This window comes from Meriones unguiculatus, chromosome 20, assembly GCF_030254825.1.
Source record: "Meriones unguiculatus strain TT.TT164.6M chromosome 20, Bangor_MerUng_6.1, whole genome shotgun sequence".
Taxonomy (NCBI): Eukaryota; Metazoa; Chordata; class Mammalia; order Rodentia; family Muridae; genus Meriones; species Meriones unguiculatus.
The window spans coordinates 68,475,131-68,499,618 of record NC_083367.1 but is presented as its reverse complement, the minus strand read 5'-3'; the positions used below and the strand labels follow the sequence as shown (position 1 = coordinate 68,499,618).

At 44.9% G+C, this 24,488-nt stretch overlaps 1 protein-coding gene across 14 annotated transcripts in view; it reads right to left on the bottom strand.

Annotated features, from left to right (window-relative positions):
• The window catches only part of Syne1 (spectrin repeat containing nuclear envelope protein 1), a 459,455-nt gene that overhangs the window by 5,067 nt on the left and 429,900 nt on the right, over positions 1-24,488 (bottom strand). For 8 of the 14 annotated variants that reach the window (XM_060373516.1, XM_060373518.1, XM_060373526.1 and 5 more), the window contains 11 exons: positions 22,534-22,725; positions 21,405-21,735; positions 18,937-19,005; positions 17,223-17,365; positions 14,970-15,093; positions 14,282-14,493; positions 10,431-10,631; positions 8,671-8,799; positions 5,485-5,697; positions 4,359-4,451; positions 2,964-3,022 (listed from right to left, as the gene is read on the bottom strand). In XM_060373516.1, coding sequence (XP_060229499.1) covers positions 2,964-3,022; positions 4,359-4,451; positions 5,485-5,697; positions 8,671-8,799; positions 10,431-10,631; positions 14,282-14,493; positions 14,970-15,093; positions 17,223-17,365; positions 18,937-19,005; positions 21,405-21,735; positions 22,534-22,725 — 1,766 coding nt within the window. The remainder of the gene's footprint in view (positions 1-2,963; positions 3,023-4,358; positions 4,452-5,484; positions 5,698-8,670; positions 8,800-10,430; positions 10,632-14,281; positions 14,494-14,969; positions 15,094-17,222; positions 17,366-18,936; positions 19,006-21,404; positions 21,736-22,533; positions 22,726-24,488) is intronic. The other 6 variants (XM_060373523.1, XM_060373524.1, XM_060373525.1 and 3 more) reach the window with 4 other exon arrangements.

Genomic DNA, 24,488 nt, shown 5'->3' with positions numbered 1-24,488 from the left:
GAGGGCAACTGCTTTGTGCTAAGGCTCTTTGGATGCTTTGAACAAATGGACTTTCAGGAAGAGTCCAACAGAAGGAATTGGAAAACCAATTTCAGTAGAAACTGAAGAGCACTTACAAGACTTCTTAGCAAACGAGCAAAAGGAAACCCCCACTGGTTTGCTTGAATATATCTGACTACCTTGAACCAATTTCTCGTCCCTCCTACCAGGACTTCAGCCAGTTCTTTGTGACTCCCGTTCCTTCTCAATTCTCTAGATAGAAGATGCCAAACCCAAAAGCGTCCAAGGAAGCTCCTCCTCTCACTGTTCAGCTATAGACTGAAGTCATCATTCATCACACACAGGGCAAGGAGAATGAGAGACTGCCATCTTGCTGAAAACCAGCACACCATCTTCCCAGGTTTGAAACTATTACTCATCCATGTGTATCTGTATGGAGGACTTTACCAACCAGATGCTGGTAAAATGTACCAGCTGGACCACAAGAAGCGCCATTCCGAAGCCACACGGCCATGTGCTTAATTGCAAACAAGAATGAAAGTTATGAGTTGGTATAAATGCAGACACAGTTCTGTTTTGTTTTGTTTGTTTTTTATCATTTTTAGCAAGTTCTTTGCAAGCTTCTTCTAGGAATCTCTGGATTCTAATACATTGAAAATCAATTATTGGAAAAAAACAAAACATTGTGTACTGATTTTGCAGCTCTGAGGCCTAACCCAGTGTAAACTCTGAGTCTGCACTGGTCTCCATCCAATTAGACTATTACCATATTCAACGAGAGTGTGAGGCTGCCAACATGAAATTCAACTGAAATATGTACAGGTGAGGGTGGAGCTAACATGGAACTGAAACAACAACATACAACCTCTCCCCTCACACCAAAACCCTTCCAAGTTAATTCCCCTTTGTTCTCAGGAAACAGGAGTTATCTCTGAAGCCCGTGCTTCCTCAACAGCCTTTTGGGTTTGCTGGACCAGTGCAAGATCAAATACAAGGCATCTCTAGTTTCCATGCCAAGGAACACCATGACAGCCTGGGCTGTGAAGGAGCTCACTTTCCCTCTGCACGCACTGTCAAGGCTGAGTGCACCCAATCCAAGGTGCTGTGGAGTCAAGAAGCCCCAGGATGTTCAGCCACGGCTTGTCTGCCAAGGTGTTTGATGGAGCATGTCATCCAGGTAAAACTTCTTTGTAATCTGTTCCCTCCCAAGTAACAAAGGGAGCACCAGTGAGTTACCAGAAAGACGTTAGTTAGCAATGCCGAGTAGAACAGAGCCAATAGGAGCTGTGTGGGTATTGCAGTGAGGATGCGGCTGACCTATTGGCAAAGCCCTGTTAGGAGGCACACGGAAGCAACTGATGCTCTACGAAACAATGCCGTAGACATATTCGGAAGGCCTATGTGGCAGTGTGAAACTAGGGGGACAGAGAGATTTGGTATTTATGAACCAATGGCGATGAATTACACCTGCTATTTTCTAACAGCTTTTCTCTTTATGATCAGCCGCACTTCTGTCAATAAGAGGGTGGGGTTGGCGGTTTTCTCAAAGGAACCCTGTGGGATGCCTTTACTCTGACCATGGCACATCCACAGTTTGTGGGAAAAGGGGAATTATATAATACAGTACTATCTATGGATGTGATTGCTTTTTCTTGCAGGTGGCTGAGAGGATATGAGAACACCCACAGATGTCCATTTTTATCTTTCTAACATCCTAAGTCTCTGGGAGGTTTATTCCATATTTCATTGTTTGCTATTTTATTACAGGTTCTTAAGAACAAAACCAAAACCACAACATTGTTTTCAAACCAAAAAAAAAAAAAAAAAAAACCAACCAGGTGGAGGGGATTGCAGTAGCAGGAGTCTCGAAAGAAGCATATAAAAACACACTCTGTGACTTCAGCTGAGTGGGGATGACCACATAAATAGCCGGCCCTGCCGTGCACAGCTGTAAACCAAAACTCCTATTGAGGGGAAGCTTACAGCGGTGCATTTTCTCATCTCCACCCTCTTGTGGGCATGGATGTTTCTTCTCAGTGGGGGTAAGTTTCCAGAGGGGAAGATATTTCAGAGGGAACTGATGGGAACGGGAATGAAAACGCAGCTACAAGGACAGATTTTCATTTCACAAAAAAAAAAAAAAAAAAAAGGAAAAAAAGGAAGAAAGAAAAAAGTTTTCTGGGGAAACACGAGCTGAGTTGTGGAAGGGCAGAGGCAAACAGACATGACACCAACAACAGAAAAGGCGAAGCATTGCTGACTGCAGGAACAATGGGACCCCAGGTGCAAGCATGAGGTGAGGCAGCAGTGGTGAGGACTGTGGGGGTCAGCTCTCAGCAGCTGACTGAGCAGGGTGAGGCGTGATCAGAGTGAAAGTTCCCCACGTGGGAGGAGAGTGAGAGGCTGAGTGTGCCAGCTGGAGAGGAGTGTTAGGGTAAGCAGAAGAATCTAGAAAGGTGCTGGGTGATTTTAAATGAAGAACACAAAATCAGGCTTTGCCATTTCAAAAAACCTAAAACCCACAATCTGGATAAAACAGAAAGGTAAAGTTAAAAAAATATAGGGATGTTAGTATATTTTATACAGATTTGTGGGTTCTGTGAGTGTCAAAATAATTCATTGATCAATTACCTGCCTTATTGTAAAATCTAGAAGGAAAGAGGATGATAAAAATCTGCCATGAATCAATGCCACAATTGAATCACATACTCGGGGACACATGGAACATCCTTCAATCAACAGGACCAAATGGGGTAAATACAGAGACAAAATTGTGACGGGAGATGAATATCATTTACTCTGAGATTCACCTCTGGAGAGACTGCTCTTCCAATTTACTAGGAAAGGGGGAGATATGTCCGCTACCCTGAAGCACACCAGATTAGAGGTTTCCCCAAATCATGGGCAATTTTTATCATCCTCTCGGGGTTCTAGAACAGGTGGAAACCAGGAGAACAAGGTACCTGCTCTTTGGGCTGCTGACAGAGGGTCCAGGCTGTGAGAGACTACATTTGCCTCGTGGCTGTTTGCAATGAACAGGGGGTAAAGAAAGAAGAATGTTCAGTCCAGGCAAATAAAGACAAGCTAACCAATGAAAACAACTGAGAGTGCAGCCAAGGGCAAACAAATCAAATGCAATGACCAGTACCCATGGACTAAGGAAACTGGCTTTTCTTCGGTGGGAGGAGTGGGGTAGACTCATAGTTACAGTATCAGCCATTGATTTAGCCTGAGCTTCTATTGTGGCTTGCACCCACAATGGGCACAGGCCCCTCACTCCTCCTGGCAAAAGCACAGACCATCTATGTTGTGTAAGAGTCTCTGTGCATTTGGTGATCTAAACTTAAAATCCACTTTATCACTCTGCATACTTCAGAGATAATTCACATGGGCTTGCATTTTTGGCAACTTTGAGGGCACAGAGCCGATAGTAAGAATTTTAATAGTAAATGAACATGAAGCCCAACACACTCAAGAAAGATCAAGGCTAAAATCTGAATTGAAAAGCCAGTATTCCTTCACATTCTTAAACTAGGATCTACAGGAAACTAGTGAATGTTGGTAAAACAAAAACAAAACAAAATTCTAATAAGGATAACACATGTATCAGCATAGAACATAAGTATATATGACAAAAATACAAATGAGGTTATTACTTCTAAAATCTAAGGGGAAATGGAATGAATATACTTATAAAGCCAGACAAGAAAAAAAAATCAAACGAAAAATAAAAACAAGCTCCTAATACCCAGAGAACTGAGGTGCAGAGGGTGGAGGGGCCAACCTCGCCTTTCATTCTCTATGTGCTCTGGTGAGGCAGTTCCCACCATGGGCCATATGTGGGGTTGGCTTGAGGAGTTGCGCTTTCAGGGTTAGCACCCAGAAGCCCTTGGTCATCACCACTCAGAAGCCCTTTCGATTGAGAGTCAAAGCAACTTCATCTGCCTTTATCATTCCAGTCGACTCACAGGGCGCTCACGAGCGGCCCCTGCTGTGAGGCACCTTCTGGGCACGACAACCACAACCAGCATTCTTAGTGGACACGCCGTGGGAATGTGAAGACAGGGGGCTCGAGCGCCATTTCTAGAAATGGCCATTTGAGCAAGAAAAAAAAATTCTTCCTACATAGTAGAGATGCTTTGAACTCATTAAAAGGAAAGGGGGGAAAAAGAAAAAAATCACTTTATTTTTAAATTGCTGAGAACATGCTCCTAGGCTGAGACATAAATTAATTTGGGTAAATGCCCTGTCCTTTGTGAGGATTCCTGTTCTAAGCCTGTGGACCCCATAGACACAAAAAGTGTCATATCTCCGAGTTCCCACCATGGACCAATTGGAAAGGGCGAGCAGTTAGTTACCGATTTCTGTCTGTTTGGGGTACTTCTTCCTGATGTAGGACTCACGGATCCTGAGGTGTCTAGTTCATCTGCAGAAGACCATGAGGACAAATCCTGCAAGAGAAAAGGATGCATCCACAACTACAAGTCCCAAAGCACGTAGGGGCTCTGCTTACACTGAGCGTTTCCCACCTCAGCCCTCTGCACCTTTATCTCCACGCCTTTATCATGAAGATCAAACTATCCCCAGTCAGACCTGGTTCAGATGAAACCTAATTCTTCTAGTTTATTGGGATTTCTTGGCATACGCTTGGTCCTTCTGGGAAGCATTACTGTGTTTTATTTTTGTGGCTTTGCTATCCCTTAGTGACATGGGCACAAGTGAAATGTTACTGGCTTGGGTGGTGGTGGTGGTGGTGAAAGTCTTTCTTCTTTACAAGTTCAAGACACTCAGGACAAACAGGCTGACAGAATCCAGTTCATTTACGTTTGACAGCTGTGCTCCTTAAAGGTCAGGGAAACTGCATTGCTTCTCTGCTGGGTCTCAGGGGAGGTTGTGCTTTGAATTGCTCTGGAGAAACGAGCAGTTCTGTGTCGGTGAAAAGGCTTCACAACCTTACCAGGTGCCTCAGTATCTTCAGGCACATGTCCCCAAACTGACAGTACAACCATGATAGAGTTGATCTCAGAGAAAAAAAAAAATGGGCAAAAATAAACACTAGAAAGGACCATTTCAACAAATGAATGAATGAGTGAATGAATGAATGAGTGAACAGATTTAAAAGGACAGAGTTCATGCTCTCCTGAATGTTCAACACCAACCTCACAGCTGTATAACTGAAAACATGCCACTTCCTAAAAAAGCAGTTGGAATAAAATGCTACAGTAGTCACAGCAGCAGGGTTGACAGCAGCAGGCTGAAGAGGTCTCTTGGATTTCACAGAATCAAAAGCACCATGTTACAAAAGTTTTCCGAGTCTGCCTTTGCATTCTGAGACAGCTCTTGACAGAGTGGCGGTGGGGGTGGGGGGTGGGGAGGCTCTCTGGGTCTGACAAGTGCTACATCTGGGTCTCTCTACACCAGGTGGAGACGCAGTGCTTCAGGCTCTGCAGGAGAAGTGGTGCTGTGGGGCCTGAGAGGGCTTACCTGCTGACTGCTCGACATGTCCAACAACTTCTCCAGACCCTTGATGTGATGGCTGACCTCCTTCAAGAGAAGTTTCAGCCGGTTTCCAATCACGTGCACTTTTTCTTTGGCTTCTAGACAATCTGCGCCCTCGGTGTTCACCAAGAGTTGGCGAGACATGTCCTGGAGTGGGGCCACTCTGAGCTGGGACTTCAGCAGCTCCTGCTTTATTTGCTGTGGATAGAAGAGGAGAGGTTTCTTTAAGAGATTCTGGTAGAGAAAGTTGCCTGAGTGAGCCATCATATCTGACCCCCTCCCCCCCACCACCACCACCACCGTGGCATACAGCCTCCAAACAGGACATGGGACATGGGGACTCCATGCTAACCTTGCCAAATGTGTTCTGAAAGACCTTTAAATCACTCTAAGCTCAGGGTTCTCACTGGACACATGTTTTATAGTTAGAGCAATGGGAACATTTGAACTGAATAAGAAATGTGAAGATATTGACAAAAGAATAACCTGTTAAACAGAAATGGAATAGAATCTAATATAACCTGTTAAACAGAAACGTAAAACATTAAAATCTAGGTACAGCAAAACTCAAACCTGTCCAGGCACACTCTAGCTAAATCTTCTTAAATTATCTGCAATGACTGATCATTCAAAGGTCCCTGCCCAGAGGTCAAGGTGAGTAAGAAGACAGGAGGACCACTATCTCCTATTGGTTTTCAGAGATCCTTCTAAGTGAATTAAAATCTCCCACCTCAGTAGTCTAGGTTGTAAGTTCTACATGCTATGACATAAAATTTGAAGACAGCTCAGACACACAAGATGCCAAGCACATTCTCCTGGTGGAACTAAAGCCTGCTTTCTTATCATCACTGCCACGCTCTCTGCCATATTGTCTCAAATCCTTGTATATGGATTTGCACAGTAAATTTCTGGTTGAATTTAGTACCAGAAAAAGCTTCTAGCTTTGAAGAAAGAGATACATTTTGGTCTTATCAGACGATGACAACAGGAAGTTATGTCATGGCTTTCTGCAAACTTGCCACCAAGGTTTGTGCTCGCTCACCTGGCATACGTACTCCCTCTTGGGTCAAGCTAAATGCTCTCTTCATTTAAGTAGCTTTCATTTCAGTTTACAATAAGCCACTGGTTACACTGTGGTGATTACTGTCAACTGTCAATCTGACAGAATGTAAAGTCAAATGGGACACGAGTCTCTGGCTATCTCCATGAATGGTCTTTGGTTGGAGTATCAGTCTCAGAAAAGATACTTGTGCCCAGATTGTTTGGTTCTGTTGCTCTCCTTATGGAGTTCCTGTCCTCTCCAGGTCTTACTATCTCCCTCTTCTTTCATAAGATTCCCTGTACTCTGCCCAAAGTTTGGGCAGAGTGTATGTGTGTGTGTGTGTGTTTATCTTGAATGCATTCACTGACAATGTGAAGAACCATCTTAATTGTGAGAGAAGCCATTCCCTGAGAAGGAGAATCTTAGTCTGCATAGATGGAGAAAAAGAACTGAGTTCTAGCACTCATTCATTCATTCATTCACTCACTCACAGCTCTGTTTTCTGACTGCAGACACAATGTAACTGGTGCTTGAGCCTCTTTGCTGCATGAAAAAAAAAAAAAAAAAAAGAAATTCCTTGCCATGGTGAATGGTATCCTTGAATTAGGAGCCAGAAAACCTTTCCTCTCCTAAGTTGCTTTGATCAGAGTATTTCATTACAGCAACAAAAAGAGAAACCCCAACATACACTTTGAGGCTACACACATAGAAAACAAAGTTTGGATTAAGAGTCAGTATAACTCACTAAGCAGCTGCCTTCATAGACACAAGCAAACTGAGACAAAGAACGCGTAAGTTGGCACAACTGAGCAATGGTTAATCATGATGGCGGATGTGATGTATATATATTTGTTTTATGACTGCAACCCTACAGAGCTAAGTTAGAGGCTTAGTTATAGCATAAGCTAAGAGCACGCAAAGTTTTTTCCCTTTTTTTAAAAAAAATATTAATTACAGTGTATTCACTTTGTATCCCTCCAGTAGCTCCCTCCCTCCTCCCCTCCCAAGCCCACCTTCCCTCCCCTTTCTCCACCCATGCCCCTCCCCAAGTCCACTGATATGGGAGGTCTTCTCCTTTCTTCTGATCCTAGCCTATCAGGTCTCAGCAGGAGTGGCTGTTCCCCCCCCTCAGGGGGAAGTTATCAAAGAGCAGGTCAATCAGTTTATGTCAGGGACAGTCTGTGTTCCCACTACTATGGAACCCACTTGGACACTGAACTGCCGTTGGCTACATCTGTGCAGGGGTTCTAGGTTATCTCCATGAATGGTCCTTGGTTGGAGTAACAGTCTCAGAAAAGACCCCTGGGCCCAGATTGTTTGGTTCTGTTGCTCTCCTTATGGAGTTCCTGTCCTCTCCAGGTCTTACTATCTCCCCCTTCTTTCATAAGATTCCCTGCATTCTGCCCAACGTTTGGCTATGATTCTCAGCATCTGCCTTGATACCCTGCTGGGTAGAGTCTTTCAGAGGCCCTTTGTGGTAGGTTCCTGTCCTGTTCCCTGTTTTCTCCCTCTTCTGATGTCCATCCTCTGATGTTTAGCCTTTCTGAATGGGGATTGAACATCTTAGCCAGAGTCCTTCTTCTTGATTAGTTTCTTTAGGTGTACAGAATTTAGTATGTTTATCCTCTATTATATGTCTAATATCCAATTGTGAGTGAGTATATACCCTGTGTGTCTTTCTGCTTCCGGGATACCTCACTCAGGATGATCTTTTCCAATTCCCACCATTTGCCTGAAAATTTCATGATTTCCTTGTTTTTTATTGCTGAGTAATATTCTATTGTGTAGATGTACCAGAATTTCTGTATCCATTCCTCAGTAGAGGGACATTTGGGTTGTACAACCACTTTGGAAATCAATCTGGCACTTTCTCAGACAATTAGGAATTGTGCTTCCTGAAGATCCAGCTATACCACTCCTAGGCACATATCTAAAAGATGCTCAAGTATACAACAAGGGCATTTGCTTAACCATGTTTGTAGGAGCTTTATTTGTAATAGTCAGAATCTGGAAACAACCCAGATGCCCCTCAGTTGAGGAATGGATATAGAAATTGTAGTACATCTACGCAAAGTTGTTTGTTTGTTGTTGTTGTTGTTGTTTTTACGGTAGAATATATATATTCTCACCATGAGTTGTTTGTGGTGGTCCTGAAGTATCTCTGGGTCAAGGGTGGAATCAACTGGGATGACTTCATTTTTCCTTCTGTCAATGTTTTCCAGCATGAGGAGCAGAGCATGGCTCATTTCGTGGAACTCCTATCAAAACAAAACAAAACAAAACAAAAATGTAGAGTATGAAATAAAATAAATGCAGCTAGAAAACAATTTTCTACACTATTTTTCAATTTTCCATTCCTTTCTTTTTTTCTTTCATCCTTTTTTTTCTTTTTCAAGACAGGGTTTCTCTGTGTGATAGCGTGACAGTCCTGGCTGTCCTGGAACTTGCTTTGTAGACGAACCTGGCCCTAAACTCAGAGATCTGCTTCTGCTTCCCAAGTGCTGAGATTAAAGATGTGTACTATTACCTGGCTTCAGTTCTTTTCTCTGGCTATCACCAGTAAACACAGCACCATGAGCAGCAGTACATGGCCCCTCTGAGGAAGGCCCCACCTGCTACAGGGAGTACAGCTGCTATGGCTGGAGTTCAATAGCGCTGTTTCGACCGACACAGAGTAAGTTCCGCTGTTTATCTAAAGCATCTAACTCATCCTGGCGGGAATATTTACAAGGAAAGCACACTGACATTAAAACAAAACAAAATAAAACAGAAAACAGCAGTGCTGATAGATAATCTGAAAAGAAGCAGCTCTCATCCACATGCTCAAATCTTTTCATTTTTTAAGCCACAGGCTCAATCCTGTATTCCTTTCTTCGTCTTCTTACATCCTTACTTGGCATTGTTATTGATGAGCTCCTGCATACAAGGCACTGCCTGCAGGCAGACACAGCAGGGGGTGGGGGGTGAGGGGGACAGTAGCAGGGAAAGCCACTTCGCAGGAAGCTTCCAGTCCTGCCCTATGGCACTGCATACAGTCCAAGGACTGGCAGAGCCTCGATGTTCTGTGTGACCTGGGCCTTGACCTTCTGATCACTTCCTGCCTTGCTGGCTATAAACTGGCTAAACTGCCTTCTTGCCGGCTCATAAAGAGACAATGCCTGTACATACTTCAAGCACCTCCCATCTGCTGAACTCCCTCATAACAACACCCTCCCAGTGTCAGCCAAATGTCCACAGGATCCTTGACTACTGTAATGGCTTTTCTCCATTGCTGTCACAGCCGTGTTTATAAATTTCTTGGATAACTATTTCCTTACCTTAAACTTTTATTATATTGTGTGTGTGTGTATTTGTATGTGTGTGTATGCCATAACACAAATGTAGAGGACAAAGAACAACTTTCAGGTATCAGTTCTTTCCTTCCATCACATGAATTCCAGGTTGGCAGCTGCCCTTACCCACTGAGCCATCTTGCCAGTTTCTCCTCACACTTTGTTGCTATTGTCTTGTTAATGGAAGCAGAGGCTAGGCCATATCTTAACTGCTTAGGGCCTTCCTGGCATACAGAAGAAACCCAGCAAATGCCAGCTCAAGTGGATAAATAAACATCTATAATGCTTGTTTTGTTGTGCAAAACTTATCTGCCTAAGTGTTTGGGGAAAAAGTTTCAGTGAATACATGGAACAAACGAGTTGGTCGATGGGATGAGCACTGGCTTCTAATCTAGACAGAAGATTGGACAAAACTCCTTGAACACGCATCACAGGTGTAGATCCCATCATAAGAGAAGCTACCCACAAGGCTGGCTTCGAAGAGCAGCCACCTCCTCCAAGCAACCCTAACGTCAGTGTCCAGCCGGGTGCCACCCTCTGCCCACGGCCCCACCCACCTGGCACTGCATCAGCGCATCCTGCAGCAGGCCCCGCCAGTCTTCCAGCAGCGAGCACACACGGTCCCACCTCCCGTTCATCTGGGTTAAGCGGTCCTGCAAGTCTCGGCTTTCCTTGCTGTCGGCCTGGGTGAACTCAGAGCTGCAGAGGTTGATGGAGAGGATGATGGCTTTGCGGTGGTCCACAGCTTTTTGGAGCTCCTGAAGAGAACAATCAGGCAAGAGCTATGAAGAAAACATTTTTTAAAAAGCACTTTTAAGACCCTTGAAAATGTTTTACTCAAGGCTGGAGAGAAAGCTCTGTTGTTAAAGGCAGAACTTGAGTCCAATCCCCAAATAAAAGAGGCTGGTGTGGTGGTGCACGCTTGTAACCCCAGAGCCGCGGGTAGAGACATGAAGACTACTGGAGCTTGCAGGACACCCAGCCAGCGTAGCCCACTTGTTGACCTGTAGGCCAGAGAGGGACTATGTCACAGGGAAAAGGCAGAGCGCATTATCAGAATAACACTCAGGGATGTCTCGTGCCCTTCACGTGCACACGCACACACATGTTTCACGAGTTCACATGAAAATGTGACACACTGTTATATTTTCAGGGTGTTTGCTAGGTCTTTACAGAACGGGAATTAAAAGGAAAAGGGCTTCCCAAGGAAAGAAGAGCCTCATGGAGAAGTATGGTGTCCAATGCAATGAATGAAGGAGTCTGAGTAACTGAATGGTCAACCGCAGCAAGACAAAACAGACATAGCTATAGTTTGAAGGAGGAGGACAGTGCTTTTCATTTTTTTCAAATGTAATAGTTTCATTTCACTAAACCAATGGCACTCAAATTTCTCTGTGAGAAATAAGATGAAAAGCTCTTTGGATTCTAGTATTCTGGCCTCCAGTGACCTGAAATACAGGCACACTGGCCTACAAGACAATACTGACAGTGCCATGGGCCACACTGTTGCGATGGTAAAGAAAACTGATTGTGTACTTCATGATTTAATCAATTTAATTTGATTCCAAAAAACAAACAAGGCAACAATAGTCAGTTTAGAACTTAGAACCAAGAACTTGAATTCTTAATTCTGTAGTAGGTTTAGACTCTGTGTGCAGGTAAACACCCAAAGATCCATCCTGAGTGAGCAGTTCTGGAGATCACACTATGAAGCATACATTTTCTTACAACTTCTCATTATTTCTGTCATGTTCCTAACTCCACTTAATTTTTTTAAACTTTAGGTTAAAAAAAAAAATAGGTTCTCAACATGATTTCCCAAATGCCACCACAAAGACAGCATAAATCAAGAGATGCTGTGAAAAGTCCTTGGTTACCCCATGAATCTGTTGACAAAGAACATAGAGCTATTGACAGAAGTTAGGAAAATGGTTTGGGGCAGGGGGCTTCTGCTTGCCACACAGGATGACATCCAAGATCTTTCTTTCTTGCCTCATTTCACATGAAGTCTCAGATTTTGGTCAACAATGCATGTTGTCGTTTTGAAGGAGCCTGTTTATAATGCAGTGCTACCTAGACAGAGTGCTTTACAAACTGTAAGAAAAATGCATTTCATTGTGCAGCTCCTGTAAATCGCATCTCTCATCTGTCCTGGAGTTCACAGGGCTAGCTCAAAGAGTTTCCCCTCGGATGCTACTATGGAGATCTGTGTGCAGGAAGATTCATTTCTGTGCCTGAAGGTTCAAAGGAAAGCAACATGATTGCCAAAAAGAAAAGCCACAATAGCATCATTACAAAACAAACAGCATACACTAAAGACCACGGGAACACAAAAGACACATGCTTATCCAGGAGGCTTCATTCTGAAGAAACCATGTTTTTGATGGTCTCTAGACAAAAATCACAGGGCCTACAGAGCTACTGAAGATAAATGCAGCCCAGGTCTGCAGGGGGCTCGCGAGGGTCCTTGAGTGAGTGCCACTGGGTGGGGAGGATGTCTAAGAACCCAACCTGTAACTAAAGGCCAATATCTGTACACTCACCAGGCCAGGCCCAAAGCAGATGCCAGGGGCAACTGTTTCACCACAAAATCTCAGTGGATTTGTTTTGTTTTACTCATTTCTACTCAACACTCTTGACATCACCGTAGTCAATTTAGTAACTTTCGCTGCCTAGAGAATGTTAAATGATTTCAGGTCTCCCTCAGCCTCACACTAAAGTGATTTGGGTAATGATTTCACTCCATCTCTACACAGAGATGTGCAAGGCTCTGATCAGATCTGTATTTCTCTTATGAAGAAACCAAATAGGTTATTGAGGTCTCAGTTCCTTAATTGAACCCACCCGGTCAGTTCTTAAAATACTAATTTATTAAGCTGTAAGTGGCGGTTTCCCTGGTAGACTGCTGTATAACATGGTTAACACGGTCCTTCTCTTGGCTTTTTATAACCAGCTTTGTGAACAGCTTAGGTTTGAGACAGCCAGGGAAAGGAGAGCATTCTGTTCATTCTTGTTAGACATTACCTGAATATAAAAGGTCACCAACAAGTCTCATGTGTTCAATGCTTGAACCTCAGTTGGGGGTGATACTTTAGGAAGCTCTAGAGATTTGAGACCTAGGGCCTAACGAGTAGAAATAGAGGAGAAAGTTGTCTCCATCAAAGGCTGTATGTGGTCCCCAGCTATTTCTTCTTGCCCTGTTTCTTGCATGAGGTGGGCAGCATCCTTCTCCACATATGTCCACCAGCCTGATGTTCTGCCCACATGCATGAGGCCAAGCTAAGCGACCACTATTGTAAGTGATGATTAATATTTACTATTGATCTATCTTTTAGTAAAGCTGCGGTTAATCCTAAACAGCTGTATAACCAAATCACCACACAGAGACTGGGATTTATTTAATTAACCTAGAACACAATGCTGGGCAACATTTGTTCCATCCTAAACCTCCAAGTCCTCATAGTTTCCTAACATTAGGATTTCCCACATTATACTTGCTTTTAGTGATATATTAGGTCCAGTCCATCTCTCTACCTCGTTCCAAGATCTCTGCTCCAGCCTCAGTTCTTCCAGCCTCTCCTCTGCCCCTCTCCCCTCCTCCTCTGCCTCCCACCTTCCTGTCCTCTGGCTCCTCCCTCTCTTCCTTCTTCCTTTTTATTGCTCAACATTGAGGCTAGTTGCTTTATTTTGGCATGTTTACACAAAGTTGAGACAGGATGCCTAGAGTAAGTATCACAATGTAATATCCGGATTGAAACCAGAGAGTGGGGGAGAGAAATCAGCATTTGAATGAGCAAGGGTAAGGTGTATACATTTCCAAAGAACATTATACCAACAGACCACCAACTGAATCTTCAGAATATGCCTCTTATAGGGTTGTTTCCATCAGGCTTTCTGTCACACTGCTCAGAAGACTAACCCAGATACTTTCTGGCTGCTGCCCCGAGGAACTGAAGAGCTAGAGACAAGTTATGAGTGGGGAGATGGCACTGCCAGTAAACGGTTCACGGTACAAGTGTGGGGACCTGAGCTTGATCCCTATAATACATGGAAAAGAGTGTGCAGACAGTCCTTGTGACCGAGAGGCAGAGGCAGGAAGATCCCTGAAGCTCATTGGCTAGCCATCGGAGCCAACTGATACATTCTAGCCGATGAGAGACCCTGCCTCAAAAAAAGCAAGCAAACAAAAATCTCAACAACCAAAATGATGAATACAGAAGTGAGAATGTCCTCTGGTCTCTATAAGCATGTGCACATATATGTACTTATGTGATTACATAAACATGTCTACACACACATACGGAGAGACAGAGACAGACAGACAGAGGCAGAGAGACAGACACAGAGAGACAGAAATGCGTTAGCTGCTGCATCTGGCCGCCGGTGGCAGGAGAGCAAGGACAGGTACCTTGAGCTTTTTGATGTGGCCGTCGATGGTGTGGAGGTCAGTGCTGAGTGCCAGGTGCTGGAGTCTGTCCAGCTCCTCTTCCGTCTCCCCTAGCCAGGCCTGGATGCTGCTGAGGTCTGAGTTAAACTGCTGCCACTTCTGAAGATTCTGCTTTGTCCTCAACTCCTTGCTCAGTGCCTGGGCCTGTAGGAGCTCCCAGCGGTCAATCACACCTGGCAGGGCACACAGAGGACAGTGAGCAGGAGTTCTGCCCCCATGAGGCGTAGGAGCTACTGCAGCTACACGTGGCAGCTGGCTTTAAGGGTGACAGAAAGGGCAATGTCACTGGTCATCTCTGCTGTACTCTGTGGTAACAGTTAAACGGGTGTGGTGGCTCTGGCTTCCCATCTGTTTCTCTAATGACAATGGTGTATAGCGCATTTGCTACACAGGATTTAATACCAGGGCGAGCGTTAGGAGGGGACGCACGGTGTGTGGCGTGACTAATCCATCCCTGACTTCTTTCTGCAGTAGTACTCTGAAACTGTCTACAAGAACCTGATGATGCAGCGCACACAGGGCATTGGAATAAATGGAGCAGAAGACACACGGTGACGCTCTCCATCACCTTCCTCTGCCGTGGGATAAAATGCTGTAGAGGGAGGCTAAGCAGCCAGTGGGTCTCTGCAACAGGGGGAGACTCACTCACCAGCTGTCTGGGCCTCGGTGCTGTTGAGGTTAACGAAGCCAGGGAAGCTCTCTTCCTCCGCAAGCTTGTGTTCCAGTCTCCTCACGGAGTCTATGCTGCCGCTGCATTCGCCCAGCAGCTTCATCTGTTTAGACACACACAGACTCAGTCCTGCCACCTCAGTCCTCAGGAGGACACAGTGCTTTGGGGAAAGCATCTTTGTGGTCCCTCAACAGAAGAGTGGCCGTGTTCTCCTAATCAGTGTTGTTCCAGGAAAAATAAATGGCTATGCTGTTTCAACATAGCACACATGCGTGCACGCGCGTGCACGCGCGTGCACACACACACACACACACACACCAGCTCATGAGAAACCTTAAAGACAAACTCTGCCTGCTGCCTGCATAATAGGCACGTGAAAGCCTTGAAACGTCTTTTAACAGTGGTTCTTAACCTAGGGGTCAAGACCCCTTACAGTCAACTGACCCTTTCACAGAGGTCCCCTGTGATCATTGGGAAACGCAGATAGTTACATTCCAATTCATAATGGTATCCAAATTACAAAATGAAGTAGCAATGATTTCGTGGTGGGGTAGGGTCACAGTACCATGAGAACTGTATTAAGGGGCTGCAGCGTTAGGAAGGTTGAGAACCAATGTTTCATACGAATCTACACAGCTCAAACTGATCTGCAATTTAAAGGCTACAGTCCTTAGCTGAAAAGGCAATATCTAATTGTCTCTTCTTTCTCTTTCATAAACCTGAATGTGGAAACACTATTAGTACCACAAATCTCATGGGAACAACTTTTACATTAAATAACTGAAATACTTAAGAGTTCAGAGCAAGATGAAAGCCAGCTGTTTTATGAGAAAATTTACAGCCATGTTTAATGGCCATCATGGGACTAGGTTCAAAACTCAAAATACTGTAAGGTCACATACAGTATTCAAGTTCTAAAACAGGAAATTATGGCTAGGCACTGTGTGAATGTGATCTTAGCATTCAGTTGGCAGAGAGAGAAAGATCATGAGCTGGAGACCAGCCTGGCTACATGACAAGAATCTGCCTCAAAGTAAAGGAAAACAAAATAACGCAAAGTAAGAAGGAAACAACAAAGTTCTCAGCACGTACTTGTCAGTAGAGTGTAATCTTACCTCAGTGTCTCTCACAAGGACGGTGTCTTTCAGTTACTTTTTGATACTTTTGATTGAGGTTAAGTGTCACCTCAGTGATGTCAACATGGTCATCACAAAGCTATGCTTCACTTGATTTTTATCTAACACAGTGCTGGAGATTGAACCCAGGTCCTTGAGCATGCTAGGCAAACACTTTACCACTGAGCTGCCTCGCCAGCCCTTGTATTGCAATCAAATTGTATTTGAAAAGAGATTTCATGACAGAGAAGTGACCCGGGGTACCAGTAACAATGTGTGCAGATACAATAGCTCTCTCCCTTGTTCCAAAATGTAGAACATGTAAGATGTGCTGAAACCAGTAGGAATTAGCTTTCTATTCCTTTTGACCACAAAGTACTCAGGGAGAGAGTTACTTTAAAATTCTCTTGCTTGAAGGTATGTTGCTGAAAAAAAAATACTACTTGGTCAGTGACTAGAATGAATTGATTTTACTGGATACACTAGCAACTGAAAATACAGAACGGGTACAGATACAGTCCCTTTGCTCCCTTCTCCTGAAGCTTGCTTTTAGTTAGGATGGCTTGCTTCAGATTCAGCGCTCCCAGAGCAGAAGGTGGGGCTGGGGCGCAGCTCAGCAGCACAACGCCAGCCTGCTGTGTGCAAGGTTCAGCTCTTGCATTGCAAAATCTCCCCAGATAAAAAGCAGAATATTGCAAACATCCCCAAGGCCATTAAGTGAATTAAAAAGAACTAAAAGAATGACAACAGAAAAATATCATTTTAGTAATCCGGGGATAACCTTGGTCCAAAATTTATTAGCTGAATTTGGACAGGCACCTAGTGATATTTGGAGCTGAAAGCATTTTGTTGTCTTCAGCTAAATGGATCGCAGGAAGTACTCAGCACAGGGGAGCAGGCTGGTGGTGACAATGGGCTCCAGCAGCTGCAAACAGAGGAGTTCTTTGCAAACACCAACTCCAGACAATGGCGTTTGTTTCACATCTCCAGGTCTACAGTTCAAGGTACTTCTGCACTTAGGGCCTCACAGAGCCCACGAGCTGCAGACAGACCGGCTGCTTTGGGTCAGTGCTGTTATCCAGGTCCAGGTCAGGAGCCTGCTGGCTAGAATACTCACATAGCCCTTGTAGCTGGTGTCCAGGTCTGGCCCCGTGGGAGTTTTGCTTCTGAGGATATCTGTAGTTTGCTGAATCTGGAAGTGGCTGTCACCCAGGGATCTGTCCAGTTGCCTCATCTGTGGCTCCAGTGAGCTGGGATCCCCTGTGGTGTCAACCAGAAGAGTCTTTACTGGATCACAGCACTTGACTTATTTAAGCTCGTCAGTCAAGAGCTTCAGAAAGCATTTCAGCTGTGGCGAAGCAGAAAGAGTGTGTTTTGGGGTTGGGGTGGGGTGAGGGTTGGGAATTGTAAAGCAGATTTAGTGCTATCCTGCTAGAGGGTTAGACATTTAAAAGGCCAAGCCAGTAAGTGTGCTTCCTAAAGAGACTCAGCGGCCTGGGCTTGGCAGAGCTCCTGCAGCAGATCCAGAACAGCCCGCTGGGGCCTGCTGCCTCCTCCAGCCAGCCCCATGGTGGTCAGAGGGTTACACGCAGTGAAAGGCTTCCCCGATAATCTGCAGAGGCACCAAAAGCCAGCTGCGTCCCACGTCCCCTCAGCGAGCAGGAAAGGCTTCACCTCGGGTTTGTCTCTGTCTCAGAGACAGCAGCACCACTGAAATCCCGGTTGTTGCTTCACTGAAGCATGGTCTCAGGTTAACCAGGAAAACCATGTCTAACTAAAAATAGACATGCGTAGAGGAACACTTCCCTTTTTACAGGCTATCTGAAGCAAGACCTGGATTCTGCCTCTTCTTTAGGCGTGCTCTTCCTTGCTGACTAGGCGCCCGCTCACCTTCTCTTAAGAGCTTTGAACTGGAGTGTGCCTGTGGGCGTGTGCTTGTGGGTATGTATCTGCATGTGTATCACACTCATTGCAGACCAGGAACATTGATTATCTGTGTGGCATGAAGACTGGGTGAAAATAACGGATAAACTAAGCTTTAGCAAACGTATTCCTAAGCTACCTGGGAGACACCACTAGCTGGAAATCATCCAGAAGGTCACTGTAATACTAGCTTGAGTTTTGTCCTTGTGTTGGTCTTCAGAAACTTCAGACTGGTATAAACCAGATTTTGACTCAGAAACAAATCAAGGGTTTGCCACGCACCCCAAACACTGACCTGGACCTTCCTTGTGCTTACGTATGGGAGGGATCTGGTGAAATCTTGAGCAAAACTGGTTTCTCTATTTAACTCTTCCCGTTTCAGAAATAGTTTTATTAAATAGCAATCTAAGGATTACACTCTTATGGAGAACAGCTCTCATTGGAGGAAGTAGTACTTTTGAAATTAAAAGAAAAAGTTCTCTCAGCTGCAGTCTCTGCACACTCTCAGAGGCTGTCACAGAGGGCATGTCAAACAGCCTTTGCCCAGCCGGTGGGAGGTCACAGCACTACAAAGCTTCCACCAAGGGGGAGACGGGCGCACACAGGCCGGGCAAGGGCTTTGCCTCCTATACTTTCGACTGTCACCAGGCACCGAGTTCTCTCGGTAATGACACTGATTACCACTTGACAAGCTGAGGAGCTATTTCATGACCTGCTTATGGAGATCATATTCTTGGTGTCAGTCAACCAGCAGCTTTTTTTTTTTTTTCCTAATGCAAGAGGAAGAAAGGAAGGCTGTGTCTTGGCATGCCAGAGCCCCAAAGCTGTGAGAGGCAGGGAAGCTGAGCTGAGAAAGGGGGGTTGTGGTAAGATGGTGGGTGTGGGAGGTTCCCCTTCTTTGTGCCTACCAGAAGTATTTCTGATTGCATTTTCTGTGAGCTTTACATAGGCCTCAGGGTTCTCGGGGATCACTAGGTCTGCAAAAAGAGCACAGTCTAAGTTGACAGCTAACTGCTGGACACCTCACTTCCCTTGTGGTGGGAAAGAAGTTTGCCTAAGGAAAAAAGAAATTAGTTGCTCTTGACAGCCGCTGGCACAGAGGGGAAAGCATGCATGCTCGCCAAAGGCTTCCTGTAATGAATCCTGCTAAGAATTCACATTGACGGCATGTTTTCTAAGCCAGCTACTGTTTAAAGCACTCTTGTCCTCACAGGAACCCTAAGAATCCCTGGTAGTATTATTTCCATTTTGTAGATGAGAAAACAAGTGTCCAGGGGAGTGTGGTCCCTGCAGACCTAGAAGATGCTAAGTGGCAGGAGAAGGCTTCCCTTTGTTGGCAGGTCTGCTTTGAGGGAAGGTCTCACACAGCACAGCCATCCCGTCAAGTCTCCAGCTGACTGGAGAGCTGTGGTGGTTTGAATGAGAACCACTCCTCACAGGGCTATGCATCTAAATACTTGGTCACCAGCTCACAGTGCTTTAGAAGGAGCTGTGCAGCCTTTAGGAGGTGGAGCCTTGTTAGAGGAAGTATATCACTGGGGGTGGGCTTTGACGAGACTAGATCCTATCATACTTCCTGTTCTCAGGCTCTGCTTCCTGTGTAGGAATGACAATGTAACCAGCCAGTTTCTTACTCCTGTTCCCACATCATGCCTTTCCTGCCATGATGGACTCTATTCCTCTGGAAACAATAGCCCAAATACTCGCTTTCCTTCAGTTTCTTTTGGTGTTTTATCACAGCAGCAGAAAAGTAACTAATACAGTCTTAGCAGAGTAGGTTTCTCTGAACTCTTGATCCTCCTGTCTCCACTTCTTGACTGCTAGGGTTACAGATGATTGGCACCGCACCGAGCCTGGCCTAGAACAGGAATTTCTATGTACGTAGCTTTTAAAAGAACACTACTCCTCATATGTGTATGTGAGACATACATTAAAATGTAAGGACTTGATAGCCACATTAGAACAGTAATAAAAATAAAGTGGTTTGGTTTAATGCTAAATCGTGGAATGTAATCAATATAAACAGCATTAATGGTTCACGCCTATCCTTTGCACTAAGTCTTGAAAATGGGTCCATGCATCTAAATGCACTTTCTGTCCAGAGTCAGCCTCAGTTGTGGCAGTCGTGTTGCAGGGCTTTCCAGCAGTACGTGCTGTACGTGGCTGAGGGCCACATGACACACAGCGTGGGCTGCACTGCTCTCTCACTCGTTATTGCTTTCGTTCACCTGCTGCAAGGGCGTCTCTCCTCACTCTCCCCTCGCTACCCGTGATGCTGTTTTGGTGTTACCGTTGTTTTTTTCTTTTTTTTTTTACCATTGTTTTTTGTTGTTGTTACCCTGTTTTTTCCCGAGTGCTTTAGCTTCATGATTCCCCCCACGCATTCGGAGAATCCCTAGTTACACGGAGAAGCCCTAGTTACACGGAGAATCCCTAGTTACACGGAGAAGCCCTAGTTACATGGAGAAGCCCTAGTTACACGGAGAAGCCCTAGTTACATGGAGAAGCCCTAGTTACACGGAGAATCCCTAGTTACACGGAGAAGCCCTGCCTAATGCTCACCTTCAGATACACATGGAGGCCCAGGTGTCTATTTCTAAACTGTCGGGTCTGAAAGTCCTTTAAATAGTGTGTCTACGCCCACAATTTCACAACTTGCCCCACATCCAGCACAACATGCTTTCTCTTTCGCATTTTTCTCATAGCTGAGGGCCACTTTCATCTTTCACTTAGAGGCCCAATCCAGACTCACTCCCACCTCTATTCAATCACTGCATAAGGGAAGATTCATTTCTTGTGATCTATCACCCCCTCTTGGCACCTTTTCTTAATTCAGGTTTATAGAGCATCATCATGAACTATGCTCATTGATGACATACATCTAAGTTCTCTGGCTTCCCATCTGTGCCCACCCATGGAGTCCACACAGATAAAATACACATTTGGTCACAGAGCTTCAGGGTAATGGCCAAACTCCTCTACATAGCGAACTGGTCACGACCTTTGCTCACTAGCATCCATTGTACCAAACTCCCCTGCACAGTGAACTGGTCTCGGCCTTTGCTCATCAGCATCCATTGTGCCCATATTATGCTGTCCAACACAATCTTATTAACAGACTTCAGATGACCCCAAGTCCCAAGGCTAATCACAAACCTTGCAGGCCTCCTTCCTCTGCACACTGCTATGCTCACCTCACAGACTCATCACTGTCCCTCTAGTCTCACTCAGAAGTCTCTGCCCAGCCCTGGGACAGGCACCCTATGATTCCCAAATGACCATGTACATCTATTTTGCCTAACCCTTTCAGGAAATATGAGTCCAGTAACTAATGTGTTCCACAGATGGATTCCCAAGAGGAATTCTTCTCTCTTACCTGACAAGCCAACAGCTCCCCTGAGGTAGAACTCCTTGTCTTCCTCGCCCTCTTCATCTTCTGAGGGCAGAGTTCGAGATGCCGACTCCAGGTCCCGGCTGAGATCATAATCATGGTCCCATTCCAGGGGGATGGAGTCCACGCTGGCTGGGGTGTCTCGCCCTGACCGCTCACTCCGGAGGGGCTGAGGGAGGGAGAGGGAGGGGTTGGAGGAAGGCTGTGGGGAGGGCATGCCATCTGCAGAGGGGTCCTGCCAGCGTAGGTCTGAAAGAGCCGTGGAGTCTTCGAGGTCTAGCTCTCTATCTGAGAGGTCATGGTCATCATCCGGTAGCTAAAACGGAAGTCACACCAACTCTGTTACAGCAAGAATAGGATTTGCCTCTAACTCCAAACAGGTGCAACCTTCAGGAAATGCCAGCACACCCTGCTCACCACATGGAGTTAGCTTTATCAACAAATACAGAAGAACTTTCTGATTACTTTCAAAGTACATAATAAATTCAGTTTTAGCACAGGTAAGGTGGGACTATATTAGAATTAAATAAAGAGGTAATACAAATAAAGGAGCAGGCAGGCCTTCAATCAACTGGCGCACAACGACACATTATCCTTTTGGTTCCATATGCTAGACATAAAACATGTTTTTTTATCACAGAAAATTTCAAATATTTGGATAACAGCACCTCTACAAACGAGAAGAAATTGTGAGGGCAAGTAGAAAAAAGTGGAAGAAAATGCTTCATTCAAAAATAACCTCACATGCTGAGCAATTGTTCACATCTCTTGCTTCATCCTCTCATTTCTTCTCAAAGCTACCTCATCTCCCATATAATAAGAATACCACACAGTCTGCCCAAGGCTTTATGGAAATACAGCATGGTCACTCAGTGAATGAACAAAACAGTTCTCCCTAGAGGGTAGTGACTATAAATCAGCCCACTTCAAAGCTGGGAAAACTGAGGTAGGGAGGTAAAGCAACTTGTCCAAGGTTACACAGACAGTGATAGCAAAGATTGGAACAAACAGATATTCTGCTTCCAGACTCTGGACTCCTGACTCTGTCAGACTACCCAAGCCCACACAACTAATTCTCTCTAGACTTAATGAGAAAGAAGCAAGTGCTGCTTACGGGCAGGCGGATCAGTTTCTTGTGGTATCTTTCTACACGTCCAAACACCTCCTGACAGTAGCGCCGGAGCTCGTCCAGCTCCTCCTCAATGACAGCAGCATCCAGGGGCTCACTCTTCTCTATCAGCTGCTCCCCCTGGACAACGATCTGCTCGATCTTACTGTGGTTCAGGGAGATCTCTTGCTGGAAAGCCTAAAGGGTGCAAATGCAATGTGGGTTTTCCACAGCTCAAAAAGATGCCGCAGTGAAGTACACATCCCCCACAGTGTCAGAAAGACCATGCAGAGGCTATCTGACTTGATGTGCACAAAGATGGAACAGTTGTTTTCTAAAGTAAAATACAATGTTAAGGCAGAGTGGGAGTCACAAAACAAAACAAAACAAACAAAAACGTTAGAAAAGAGAATGTCTCACCACACATAGTACGGGTAGACAATAACAGAGAAATATTGACAACCATCATGGTATTAATAGTGCCAATGATTCTTGGTAAAAACAATGGCGGGAGATGAACATTTTCATTCATTCCACACAACACACATCATATGTCGTACATACGCTAAGGGAGGCCACAGATTCTCACATGATTCTTTTGTTTTGGAACATAAGCCTCAAAGCATAAAGGTATACTGATTTGAAAAATCAATTAAAAAACAAAAGATTATTTGCACTCATTCTGTAGGATTCCAGAGAGATATCATGGGGACAGTTTCAAGTGATAGATGTTCTTTCAGTGCAACAATAAAGCCTGGGTTTAAATTGTCCACTGACGTCAAGGACTGCCAAGGAAGATGGAGGGTAGTAATGAGTTCCAACTCTGCCAGAATCTAAAAGGGAAAGTTCCAAATACCAATTGGAAGAAATATCTTGTTTAAGTGTTCAAATATTGATTTGCCCGTGGAAGGAACTGAGGTAGTTGTGCGGGGAAGGGCAAGTCAAAGCACTGGGCAGAACATCAGTGTTTATGATTTTGCACTTTATTCCACCTTAACATGCTACTATTAAGGGTAATTTCTTTTGTTTCATCACAAAAACCAAAAAGTTTGAGGCAATGTCTTAGTCGCTGTAGAGTGAAACCATGACCAAGGTAATTCTTATAAAATAAAGCACTTGATTGGGGCTTGTTTACAGTTTAGTCCATTATCTTCAATGGCGGGGGGCATGGTTAACACGTGAGGTAGCTAAGAGCTGTATACTGATCCACAGGCTGAGGGAGAAACCTGAACGCCCACCCACAGTGATGCTTGGTCTCCAATAAGTCACACCTCCTCCAACAAGGCCACACCCACTAAACAAGGCCACATCTATTAAACAAGGCCACACCTACTCCAACAAGGCCACACCTGCTAAACAAGGCCACACCTCCTCCAACAAAGCCACACCTCCTCCAACAAGGCCACGCCTACTACACAAGGCCACACCTCCTCCAACAAGGCCACCCCTGCTAAACAAGGCCACGCCTACTAAGCAAGGCCACACCTCCTCCAACAAGGCCACACCTACTAAACAAGGCCACACCTACTCAAACAAGGCCACACCTGCTAAACAAGGCCATATGTCTAATCCTTCTAATCTTCCTAGTTAAGTATTCAACTACATGAGCCTAAGGGGGTCATTCTTATTCAAACCACCACAGGCCTTATAACTATTCTTAAAAACCAAACCCAAAACATACAAATAAACAAACTACACAGCAGTGGAGCATTACAGGAGGTGACTAGGCGGTATAGTTTGTACTTTGCATGTTCAATATCCTGGGTTCAGTTTCTAGCACATGAGACAGGGTCTGTAGCATAAGCTAGTCTCAAACTCATTACATAGACAAATAAGAACTTGAACTCCTGATCCCCCTGCCTCTGTGTCCCACGTGCTGGGATTACCGCCATGCAGCCCCATAGGATGTACTTTTTGTTCTGCTTTGGCTATCTGATACGGCTTCTCAGTCTACAGCCCAT